The sequence below is a fragment of the Capricornis sumatraensis genome, chromosome 8 (assembly GCF_032405125.1).
Source record: "Capricornis sumatraensis isolate serow.1 chromosome 8, serow.2, whole genome shotgun sequence".
Lineage (NCBI taxonomy): Eukaryota > Metazoa > Chordata > Mammalia > Artiodactyla > Bovidae > Capricornis > Capricornis sumatraensis.
The window spans coordinates 98,652,644-98,665,187 of NC_091076.1; the positions used below are offsets into that span (position 1 = coordinate 98,652,644).

The 12,544-nt window shown below is 43.0% G+C and overlaps 2 protein-coding genes across 2 annotated transcripts in view; one reads left to right on the plus strand and one right to left on the minus strand.

The window, feature by feature from the left end:
- Positions 1-735: 735 nt before the first annotated feature.
- Positions 736-8,247, minus strand: DDX5 (DEAD-box helicase 5). Its single transcript, XM_068976025.1, has 13 exons — positions 8,042-8,247; positions 6,689-6,854; positions 6,421-6,517; positions 6,204-6,337; positions 6,022-6,087; positions 5,643-5,784; positions 5,398-5,558; positions 5,129-5,301; positions 4,696-4,806; positions 4,379-4,440; positions 4,233-4,292; positions 2,751-2,975; positions 736-2,552 (listed from the first exon to the last, which is right to left on the minus strand). Exons 1-13 carry the CDS (start codon positions 8,083-8,085, stop codon positions 2,149-2,151), a joined length of 1,845 nt encoding a protein of 614 aa, XP_068832126.1. The 5' UTR covers positions 8,086-8,247; the 3' UTR covers positions 736-2,148.
- A 761-nt stretch (positions 8,248-9,008) lies between these two features.
- The window catches only part of CEP95 (centrosomal protein 95), a 36,415-nt gene continuing 32,879 nt past the window's right edge, over positions 9,009-12,544 (plus strand). The window contains exons 1-3 of the mRNA XM_068976985.1: positions 9,009-9,141; positions 10,696-10,824; positions 12,357-12,464. Of these exons, the coding sequence (XP_068833086.1) occupies positions 9,123-9,141; positions 10,696-10,824; positions 12,357-12,464 (256 nt within the window). The 5' untranslated portion in view covers positions 9,009-9,122. The remainder of the gene's footprint in view (positions 9,142-10,695; positions 10,825-12,356; positions 12,465-12,544) is intronic.

Here is a 12,544-nt window from a genome sequence, read left to right on the forward strand (position 1 = left end):
AGTATAGTCCCTTTATATGTATTAAAAAGGAAGCCCTTGGCCACCTGTACCCATCACCTGAAAACACTTCAAAAACTGCTGAGAATGGCCCAGTAATATTAAAAACTCTACAGGTTAATGTGGACGCACCCGACAACCAAGCACTGGTGTACACTGCAGTTGTTCTACCAGAGGGCCCTTGAAACCCTTCCAGAGCTTGTGACTTCACACTTCCACTTCAGCCCTGAAAAAAATTGCCCAAGTAGTGCTACAGCCCAGATTAAAGAAAACGGTTTATTTCAAAGCGCATTACAGTTCTACTTCTGACTTTCCTATAAGTGGCTAAGAAGACTAACCCAGGTGGAAGAACAAACTACTGTATTCTTCTAGAATACCAGGAAAAGGCAATTTATGAAGAGAATGGTCTAGCAATTGAGTTAAGAGAACAGGTTCATCACGTTAATGTGTGACAGGTTCAGAAAAATCTTCCATACAAGAACATGTGAAAGGCAAAGTCAGTAGAACCGTGTATGAAAAGCAACTGTATTAACAGCAAAGCTGGGCAAAATTAACGTGTTTTCCACTCCCAGAAAACACACGAGGCCTATAGCGCAAATAAATAAAAGAGAGAATGGGAAGAAAAATCACATTTATTAAGACAACCACAGGCTGGACACAACACACATGCTAAAAAGTGGACTGTCTTTTAAAACTTACTTCAAAGGTAAATAGTTTTGTTTTCCACAGCCCCACAATCATTCCAGTGTTTACAAATTAAAAGGCCCACCTTAGACATTGAACAGTAATATGTAATACTCCAACCTACCCCAAAAGCTCCTTTTAAAGAGTCATAATGACTAATCATGCTATTGAAAACTGTTAAGTTACTAGAGGGTCAATCAGTTTTCAATGTCAGTCCTAAAAATACCATTCCTTGTCTTGTCCCTGGAAAATTAGTTTGTTTTACATTTTAGAGGTAAGGCATTAACACCAATTAAAGCCTCAATAACCACAGTTTAAATGAAGTCTCATAAAATCCTACCCTCTCCTTGCAAACATGAGAAGACATTCAAATGAAGTATTAAGGTTGGTGAGACAGTTAAAGCTACCCATCAGATCTTTTCAGCAATAAACCCATGTTGACCCTAACAAAAGGACCTATATCATAGTCACTGTGCTTTGGGTAACGTGGTTTCCTCTAGATAAACCCGTTAAATTTGAGGTCTTTCATCCTACATTTTGAAATCCTCCAGAGTTCCCTCAATTACTGGGCATTCATGACTCCTAGTTTGACTAGTTAAAGAGCCCCAGGAGGCCTATGAAGACTAGCCTTTCTGTACTACCCATGGCAGAACACAGAACATGAATTCAATCTTAGCTTGTGGCCAACCATCTTCAAGGGTGTAGTCTTTCAGCCTCAGTAATTAATAGTACAGCCCAGAGCAAATATAATCTCTCGAAAAGTTATTTGAAGACTTCCCAAATTACAAATTTGCAAAAGGAACAAAGTCATCCATATTCTCACTAAGCAATCTAAGTTAAGGGTGGGGCTATACACTTGTTTCCTGTTTTAGTGTCTCCTTTCACCATTTAAATGACTATTTAAATGACTCACCTGATGTGGGGAGGCACCAAAAGAAAGCCTTTATGCAATTTAGCTAGAACTGCTAATCAACCTAAATCAATTGCATTTTAGTCCTTGCAATAGGAATAGATCACTTTAAGAAGGGCCTTCTGATCTCCCCACTTCCCAAAATGAAATTATAGAAAGGAGCAGTCAATTTTAGTTTTATGACTAAAAAAGACCATCTAAGCAAAGTTTTACATGACATTATATATGTAAAATAAAGTACCATTTCCACTTAATTCAGTCTTCAAATATTTTTTATTGGAAGGCCATGCATTGCCTTCATTTATTGTATTTCAAATCACTGTACATTTACTTTTGTGAAAACACTGCCTGCATTTTCTAGTACAAAAAAAACCTAAAAATTGTTTCAGGAATGTAGAGAAATATCCAACTTAAATAGCGAAAAAGTGCACCATAATTACTGCTGCACTGCAGTCATTTCTGCATTTCCCATGTTTCTTAAATAACTATCTTGTCTGATAACACACAATATAAAGAGCAATTATGAAAAACAGACATTTACATATACTTCTAAAGTCTTATTGAGAATATCCTGTTGGCATCGGATAACCAATCATAGGTGCAGCTGCAGTAGCAGGATATGCATATGCCTGTTGGTTCATACCATTGTGCATATTTGGAACGTTACTTCCATATTGCTGAGTGCTATCATAACCGTTCTGGTAAGTCCCTGTTGGATTACCAGTCCTAAAACTGGTCTGTATACCAGCAGACACGAAATTACTTCCAAAGCTCCCATTGGTGTAATTTGCAGCACTGTAAACACCATTTTGAGTTTTTGCCCCAAAATCTCTCTTAAGCAGACTAGAGTAACCGCGGTCATAATTTTCCCTGTCTCTAAATGTATTAAATCCACCCCTTTTGCCCGCAGAGTATCTGTCCCGCCGGTCATCCTTCATGCCTCCTCTACCCCTGGATCGACCTGTCAAGAAAAAAATTGCCAACTGGTTATTTCCATGGAACCAATCATTACTAACACAGAAAAGAATTTGGTAGCTCTATTTCAGAATATTTTCTCAACTCCTTTCTGCCCTCACCCACCAATCCCATCCAAATGGACTTGTTAACAATCATGTGACTCCACACCCACCAACACGTCTTTACCAAAGGTTGGTCTTACCTGAACCTCTGTCTTCGACCAACTGAAGCAACTTAGGATTAATTGCTTGATTAGCTTCCCGAAGCACAGAGATAAGGTCGCTCACTTGCTTTATGTTATTAGGTGTAAAGAAAGTGTATGCTGTGCCTGTTTTGGTACTGCGAGCAGTTCTTCCAATTCGATGAATATAATCCTCTGAGGAGTTAGGGTAGTCATAATTGATGACAAATTTCACATCTTCCACATCTGTAAGGTGTTGCAGTGTGGCAAAATAGCAATGTACAGGGTTTTGCACACCACAACAGCCAGACCAAAAATAAAAAGTTAGACAATTGTATTCCCAAGAAGGTATGGGCTGCAAAAAATACAGTTAAAATGGTTATCCATTCCCTGTAGGAATACCATTGAGGTTGAAAATGGGGAAGAAAAAAAACAAAGAAAAAGCACACGTCATCTGTATACCTTATTACCCACCCAATAATGGAGCGTGTCAAAAGGACGTGTGTATTTCCTAACATTCCCAAATTATCAAGTCCCCTTACAGATCATCAAGTGACATCTGAATGCTTCTGCGCAGTAGGGCCACTTAAAAGTTCACAGCAACCTCCTCGTGTGCTCTCATTTTGAGGACCTTTCATCAAAAATGTACATGGTCCTTTGCGTTACACACTCATCAGAAGTTCAAAATTCTGGCCACACTGCTTGTCTTGCCAAGACCTTACAACCGCAGCTGCAAGAAAAACATACCTGTCCCCCAAAAGTTGTTTTTATGCACTGTGTCTCGTCTAGGCAAGCGCTTCCAAGAAGCCAGGATTCACTTGAGAATGTGTCTCTCTCTGGCAGGTCTCGACATGACGACTACTGTGTAGGTGAGGGAGGAACTTTCAAAGCACTGCTTTTTTTTCCCACTGACTACGTGTGAGAAGTTGCTCCTGCTCTAGATCTTATGTGCCAGTACTCACCAATTTGTAAAAGGCTTTTAGTACCTTTTAAAGCTGCTCTCTCCATTTCAAACTTGAACAAAAATTTCATTGAACATTGAAGTTTGGAAATATTTCTTCGACATTTCAGCAAACTCACTGAAACTCAAAGACCCACAGATCACAGTAAACAGTTTGAAACAATGCTGTACCATGGCAGTCATGCAAAGCATGGGACAGAAGAAATACCACGGCAGTGAACTGTGAGGATAACTTCCATTTTTTTCCCCCGGAGAGAACAGTTTACGGGGCAGAGGTGGTATGTTCTGCCTTTTGAAGATTACTGGCACACTTTCAGCTTTTCACCTCTCTAATCGACTGGAAGCAGCCAGCCGATCACTAGTCCTCCATCCCCCTCGAGTCCTCCGATTGTCATGCCTAGGCCTTGCCACAAAGACTGCACCTTTATATGAAAAAAACTTAGAAAAAATGCAGAGGTTAAAGAAAGCAATAAACTTTCTTTAAAAAAAATTATATGGGTATCTTCTGGGAAACCAAGCCATGAATGCGAGTTTGTACTAACCTAGCCCTCTGGAGGCCACATCTGTAGCAATCAGAATAGGAGCCTTTCCATGTTTGAATTCTGCAAAAGAAGGCACATATACAGCCATCAATATGAATGGTATTCTAAGTCTTTGGGGGGTGGGGCCCCACACTTAAAATACTTACCATTTAGAACCCAGTCACGTTCCTGTTGACTCTTGTCACCATGGATACCCATGGCAGGCCACCTAAATTAAAGAAAAGTTACATTAAGAGACTGGCATTTAAAACCGTGTAGATTTTAACCATGTGCTTTAACCGTTTTGGTCACAAACCCTTTTAACTCCATCTGAAATAAGATATACAATCTTTCCTATACATGTATACTACCAGATAATTTCCATCTTTGAAACTCAGAGCTATCAACCCTGATTAAACTTTGCCCCTTCTCCTGAACTCAGCTCTAATCAATATCTGCTTTAGTGGAGGACAACCACACATACCCATCTCTCCTCATTTTTCTAGTGAGTTCATCACATCTTCTTTTGGTTTCAACAAAAACAATGGTTTTATTCTCCTTTTCACTCATGATCTCTTCCATTAGACGAATAAGCCTTGAAAGAAAAAATATTCTCAATTTTTTAAAAAGTTCATGGTTATGAACGAAACACCAACTTTTACTCACAGGGCTACAAGAGAACACCTGCTTAACCCTTTTAATCGTTCTACCCTTTACCCTTAAACCACAAGACAATACTCTTTCTGTTAAGAATATAAAAAATAGTAATAGCCAATTACCTGAAGAAAGCAAAACAATTTTGAGCATGACAGATTTCAAATTAGCATTTAGATTCCACCCAACTCAAAGTCATTTTTAAGATAACTTGTGAAACAGTGACTGAACTTGTAAAGTTGTCTTCAGAGTTAGTCACTTACTTTTCATCCTTTTCTACGTCATGACACACATCCACAATCTGAAGAATGTTGTGATTTGCACTCAGTTCTAGTGCACCAATGTTTATATGAATATAGTCTTTCAGGAAATCTTCAGCAAGCTGTCTTACTTCTTTTGGCCAAGTAGCACTCCACATTAGGGTTTGCCTATCAGGCTACAGATTTTTAGATTAAAAAAAAAAGTCATTGTATTTCAAGAACAAATTTACAGCTTAGTTTGAAGACATGATAACATTTAAAAGGGCACTCACTCTGATCTGGTCCACAATCTTCCTTATTTGGGGTTCAAATCCCATATCAAGCATTCTATCTGCTTCATCAAGGACAAGGTAGGTGGTTCTTCTTAGATTGGTTTTCCCACATTCTAAAAAGTCTATCAGTCTTCCAGGTGTTGCAATACAAATTTCCACACCTTTAATTAAACACACAGAAGTTACCATGACATCCAGAACTTCCTGCATGATCAGTGACAAATAAAACCTTTTTGGTTACATACCTCTCTCCAAATCACGTATTTGTGGTCCCTTGGGAGCACCACCATAAATGCAAGTAGACTTCAAGCGACATGCTCTACAGTATTCAGCAGCTACTTGCTGCACCTGTTGGGCCAGTTCCCGAGTAGGTGCCAGCACCAAGCACTAAGGAAAGAGAAAGTGGAACACCTTTAGGAGACCCCTGAATTCTAGTTTTAAAGTGCTAATTTACTGTTGCTACACTAGCAGATGATTTACATTGTCAATACCCAAAGCAGCTTTGTCCCCTCCTACACTGAAAAACATAACTTTCCATATAAAACCACCACAATTTTCTTTTGCTGTATATTCTACAAATCTCTACACTGTTAACCAAGTTAAGAGAATACAATGTACACTTACGATAGGCCCATCACCTCTCTCTAGGAATGGTTGATGATTGATGTGGACAATGGCAGGCAGCAAATACTATACAAAAGAAAAGCAAACAAAAAAGTCATATTAAAAACACTTCTGGTTTCTTTTAATTCCCAACCCATTTTTTTTCAGGACCTGTCACCTAACTCAAAGTTCCCCAAACTTACAGACAAAGTCTTCCCAGATCCAGTTTGTGCTACCCCAACCATATCCAATCCACTCAGAGCAACTGGCCATCCCTGAGCTTGAATAGCTGTGGGTTCAGTGAAGTTCTGCCTTGCAATCACATCCATGACATTTGCTGTAATGTTAAGAATTAAGTAAACGTCAATAATGCCATGAGAAAGGGATTTTTTTTTTAAGGTGGGGAAAACTAGCACTTACCAGGGAAGTTTGCCTCATAAAAATTCAGGACTGGCTTTGGGCAGTTATGACCTCTAACTGTAATTTCCTTGCTTCTTCTGTATGTCTCTACCTCTTGCTACAAAAGAAATTTATAAAATTCAGTTATCTCATGAGGACTCCCCCTAACTAAACACACGACCAACACACCCCTAAGTTTATTAACATTCCTTTAAGTTTGCAAGACATTTCTAGTCAAACTTAAATGTCACTGAGTTACAAGCTGAAGAAACCACATGAAATTACTCACTGCTGTACGCCTAGCCAAATCGGGGTGTTCTTGATAAAAATTCTTCTCAAACTTGGGCAGCTCATCAAGATTCCACTTCTTTTTAACCAGTTTCTCTCCAGGGTTTCCAAACTTCTTTCCAGATAAGGGCCCTGCCCTACTACCTCCAAATCGAGGAGCACCAAACCTAAAATTTGAGGGAAAAAAAATTGCATTTTCAAAAATGTACAGACTTATTTTACCATCCCTGCGCACATGCTAAAACTCCATGAAAGATTCTGGAGGTGCAAGCGCTGTCCTCAGTGATGGTCATTCTTTCAAAAGCCAGTTAGTACTACATCTCCTACATCTCCCTCATTTCCCGTTATACGAAGTACACACCATTGAAAACAAATCAACAGCCCGGGATTTACTAGGTTGGAAACTGGCTGGCCAAGCTCTAGGAGTTCAGATACAAGGACAAACAACAGCTGGTGGATACTACTCTTTCACACAAGCGAAAGAATTAAATGCCAAAAAAAAATAAAGCAGAAGCTTAACACAGATGTTACTTAGCAACTGTCCTGAACTAAGAGCTCTGATTTTAATAGGTAGCGGAACAACACAGGTAAGTGAGTGCAGAACACGGCGGGTAGCTCGGGGACAGTTAGGCAAGCCAAGCGAGTTGGGGGGATCCCTCAAAACGGCTTCCTACCAAGGTAGCAAAATTATATAACGAAAGGAAAACCAGGAGGAGGAGCCGGAGACTACCGGGGGAGGAGTCCCGGCCCGGGCGGAGTCCTTCGGGCTGCGTTCCCGCTGGGGCGGCGCTTCCCCCTTTGTCTCGCATTTCTCTCTGCGCCACATTTTCTCGACGCTGCCATTTTGAGCTCCTCCGCCGGGCGGGGTAACAAAGGCGCCGCCGCCATGTCCGCCGCCGGCATTTTGTACCCACGGCTCGGCCACATGGCCGATTCCCGCGGCACCGGCCACCCTCCAGCCCTCGCCGCATTAACGGCTTCGGAGGCGGCCCCCTCGGCACCCACAGAACCCCCAAATTCCTTGAAATTCCTGTAAGCTTACATCTAATAGTGGCGACTTCGCCTCAAAGCGCTGCGCTTTCCTCCCCTCAAAAAATGTGCTCGAAATTCTCCGAACAGTTGCCAAATCATCAAGGCCCCGATACCCCCTCCAAAACAAAAAAGAATCTTGAGGACCGTTAACATGAAAACTCCAGGTTTGGACAAATAACAAAATGGCGCAAGCCCTTTTCGATGGCGGAGGCCCGAGATTAGTCTTTAGAAGCCGAGTTGCCCCCGCCACCCCACCCCCGCAACGCTCATCCGTCTCCCATCCCCCACCCGCCGGGCCTGACAGGTCGATTCCCACACTCACCCTCGATCCCGGCCACGGTCTCGGTCACTCGAATAACCCGACATGGCGTCAATGGTTGCGGTTGGCGGGAAGCGAAGCGGAGAGAATCGGGTGCGACGAGTCGCTGGAGGTGGCTCCGGCGACGGCAAAGCCTTGCGGGGGCGGCAGCGGCGGAGGGACGACGATGACAGAAACCAAGGCTGCCCAACAAGAGACCGGTGGAAATGAATGAGGTGCCGGCCGCGTCCCGGCAGCCGGTTTTATAGTCTGGCCCGCCTCCTCTGCCGCAGAGAATGCTGGGAGCCGCTCTATGACCTAATCACTCCGCCCCTGCGCAGAGGTATTAACGCCTGCCGGCGTTCCGGGATCCGCCATTTTCTCGCCCCTCCCCCCGGGCCCTTTGCCGACTTTTCGCCCCTTTCAAGGATAGGACCCGCCCCCACCCCGCGGTCCTCCACTGGGATGCCTCAGCTTGCAGTCTCTTGACTTCACCTTTTTCTGGTCTTTAACACTTCAGGGAAACCACTGCGCCCTTTTCCAGGTCTAGCCCAGACAATAAAACGTCCAGCCCAGGTCAACTCCCTCGGTCCCCTTGAAGATGTTTACGTCTCCAAAGAGCCTTTACACCCATTACTAGGGGCGACAGGAAGGCGGAGCCTGACATTGTCACGTGGCTGCCCCGCCCGCCGAGTGAGCGGGACGCACTACTTCCTCAGTTGGCGTCGGCGGAGGAGTACAAGACGAAATAGCTCACCGGAAGTGCCGTGCTAATGCCCTCGGGAAATCGGCCGGGGCTGTTGGGTGACCCGAACTGTCAAACCCACCCATCCCAGGACCCCTGAGCGGGATCTGGCTGGTGAAAAATGGTATCTAGAGCTCGCAAACCGCCACCTCGGCACGTGCCGCCAAAGGAAGTACTCCCGCGGTGACCAATCAGCAGCGAGAAGCCGTTTTAACGTCCCTCCCTCCTTCACCGCACCCCTTCCCGGCACTTTCGTTTGCTTCCTCTCCTGTCAGCCCTGGGTCTGTGCCGTGCGGCCCTTTCAGGACGCCGTCCCGCGCGCGCCCGGCTAGGAGTCCGGCGGCGACTTGCCTCCGCGACATGGCCGGCTCAGAGGCTGGTGAGTCTCTGCGTGGAGCCCCGTTTGTGTGTGGGCTCAAGTCCTCTTTCAGTCCAAGTCCTGAACGCCCCTCCCCATCTTATCTTGAGGCTTCGGGTGGGTGTGGGTTGCCGGCGGGGCTCATGAGACAACCCGGTCGTAGTTGGCGGGTTCTCTGGCTGGGGCTTCTTAGTCCCGCTCCCTGGCGCATTCGAAGTTGTCGAGCCTGATTTGGGGCGGAGAGACAAGGGCCCTGCGGCGAGGCCCGCAGCACGCGAGCATGTTGGCTGTAAATGATCAGAAAGTGTCTTTCCCTAGACTGGTATTTTCTAGGGAGTGTGCCCTCTGCTCCTGCACTGCGGAGCCTGAGGCTGAGTATTAGCACTCTAAAAATCTATTGTTGCCATCCCAAAGCGGAATAGTGGTGGATTTTCTCGCTTCAGTGCTTTCTACGGTTACCGGCTTTCTGTAGCGCAGTTTTTGAAAAGAGAGTTGATTGGGTTGTCTAGGACGCTTTCATCTTTTTTTCCAAGACAGCGTTCAAACCAGTTGTCATGGTTTGATCTGCTGTAAGTAATGGGCACTGGGAGAGGGAGTTAAGGTGCCTTGACACGCCCACACATAACACGTTTATTTCTAGAACATGCTGAAGATAACGTGCACAAGAAAAGAACTTGCCCCTTAATCGCCAATTATTTCAGGGAACAAGTGTTTCAGGTTTGCTACATTACCTTTGGTTGAGAAGCCCTTGAAATAATTTGGCTAATCCCAACGGAGGGGTGATACACAGGAAACTTCGATAGGGTTAGTAATGTGCTAGCTCTGAATTTAAAGGCGTTTTTATGAATTTCCCATGTCTGTTTTCATATACGTCAAGTATAATTAAAAAGAGAACTAACAAATCCAGTAGTGTTGGTGCCATTACTCTAGTTCTTCACAGGCTAGATTAATCACCACCTATTTGGGCAGCAGAGAAATTCCAACTTGCACAAGATAATTGGGTTAAAAACATGACTAATGCTATAGGGAATTTGAAGCAGCATCCATTAATTAGTTTCTAGTAGCCTGAGATTTATCATTAATAAACTGTCTTGTTTGTGACATCCTGTTTACTTGTAAATGTGTTGAAAAAACATCTACCTATGGTTAGTAAAATGAGACCTATGGTAAGTAACTTAGGATTTTAGGTTGCAGCAGTGAAAATTGAATTTGCATCATAGTTTTGACTGAATTGAAATTAGAGCTTTTTGGAAGTCATCCCAAGAAATTACATACAGCTTTTCAAAAATCACCCTTAGTTCAGTGGTTAGGGCTCCACCTTCCAGTGCAGAGGATGCAGGTGTGATCCTTGTTAAGGGATTTAAGATCCCTTATACTGTAGGGTGTAGCCAAAAAAATTATTTTTAATTGGAAAAAAAAAATCACCTAGGAGGGTCTTCGAAATTCTCTAACAATCAGATTCCTTATCTTCTATTGCATTTAGTGTCTGTGTTTGTGGAGGTTATTTTTTAAAGAAATGTGTTTGATTTTTTCCTAGTATTAGTTAGACTAATCTTTTCCCTCCTTTCCCAACAGAGTGGATAACTATTGCCAATAATCTTCTTTTGAAATGTCACATACACCTGAGGATTCGAGAACTAGAAGACTGTGATGCTAATGTTTTTATTGCTCTTTATCAATCCATTTTGGGAGAAAAGGTGCCAGGTAAGAATGCTTAAAAGCAGGAATAATAGTGTCTATGTAGTGTCTATATCTTAAGCCAGATGTTTCTAGTGCTTTTTAGTTAGATCTTATATATAAAGTCTTGAGATTTCTCTTTGTATCTTGTTTTTATCTAAATAATAGCATTCATTGCCTTAATAAATATCTTAGGAGACCCACTTATAGTAACTGCCTTGGTCATCAACTGGTTTAATCATTCATAATGTCGTGTGAAAGTCACACCTCTGTAAACGTACCTGCATGGGTTCTAAGAAAGTGAAAGAAAGGGAAGTCACGCATTCGTGTCCGACTCTTGGCGACCCCATGGACTGTAACCTACCAGGCTCCTCTGTCCATGGGATGCTCCAGGCAAGAATACTGGAGTGGGTTGCCATTTCCTTCTTCAGGGGGTCTTCCCAACCCAGGGATCGAATCCTGGTCGCCTGCATTGTGGGCAGATACTTTACCGTCTGAGCCACGAGGGAAGCATGGGTTCTAAAATTGAATTTGAAGACTTGTTGAGTCTTGGTATTTAACCAATGTTATGGATAAGAATTGTTTGTGCTGTGTTCCTGGTTGAGTATCTCAGAGTCCTTATCCATAGATTGCTCTGCTACTTCTCTATCTTTGTATTGTTTATAACTATTAAGCACTGAAGCTCTGCACAATCTCTCTTCGATCCATTGTTATGAGTCAGTGCCCTCATCACTTCCTGGAATAATGGGATAGCCTCCAGCTGATATCTTTATTACTAGTCTCAGAGTACAGAAGTGAAGTGAAGTCGCTCAGTCGTGTCTGACTTTTTGCAACCCCATGGACTATAGTCTACCATGGGATTTTCCAGGCAAGAGTACTAGAGTGGGTTGCCATTTGGGCATGTAGTTATTGAATCAGTCTTTTAAAATACTTATTTCATCTTTCCCCAAGACGGTTATCTTCCTCAATACAAGAGGAGAAACTCCAAATTTAAGTTGTTATTAAGATCTTTCTGCTCTGATCTATACTGATCTTAAAAGCCTTTATGCCAGTAATTCCCAATAGCTTGCTTTAATAGCACATATATGAATCCTCCTTTCACACCTGTTACGGGTTTTTTCCCTCTCATGGAAAGCAGCCTGGGGTTATGGGTTAAAGTCCCAACTCACGGGTTCTCTCTCGTTAGAGTAATAGTATCTCCTTGAATTTATGGATTTATTTAGCTTTCTTTAGCATGGCACTTATTATGGAGCATGTTCATATATGTGTTGTGTATGTGTGTGTGTTAGTCGCCCAGTTGTGTCTGACTCTCTGTGACCCCATGGACTGTAGCCCACCAGGCTCCTCTGCCCACTGGAGTTGGTTGCCATTTCCTTCTCCATATATATGTTGATTGACTATATATTCAACCAATAAAGATTCCACTTTGTGGAATTCAGGTTCTGTTTCCCTATATGTTATAGCCCACTCTGGGCAGAGCTCAGAGGCCTGGTCAGAGACAGGTAGATGAAAACTTGGACTTGCATAGGGTGCAAAATTACATAGTTTTTTCCCCACAGATCTCATAGCTATTCCCAGGAATCAAGAGGATGAAGCTCACAATGTACAAGCAGTGATTGATTCGCTAGCTTTGGATTACCTACAGGTCAGCCTGTCTCACATAACAGGTTGGTATGTATTAATCATCGGATAATTTTCCATTTTACTAAAATATTTTGTTGGATAGAACTTGGCCTTGTTTTACCAA

Excerpts from the sequence above, each read along its gene's own strand:
- DDX5 (XM_068976025.1), bottom strand. The coding sequence starts at position 8,085 with ATGTCGGGTTATTCGAGTGACCGAGACCGTGGCCGGGATCGAGG. Across the intron at positions 6,088-6,203 it reads GATCTGGGAAGACTTTGTCT|TATTTGCTGCCTGCCATTGT; the intron begins GTAAGTTTGGGG and ends TCTTTTGTATAG. Across the intron at positions 5,559-5,642 it reads AATACGTGATTTGGAGAGAG|GTGTGGAAATTTGTATTGCA; the intron begins GTATGTAACCAA and ends GTTTAATTAAAG.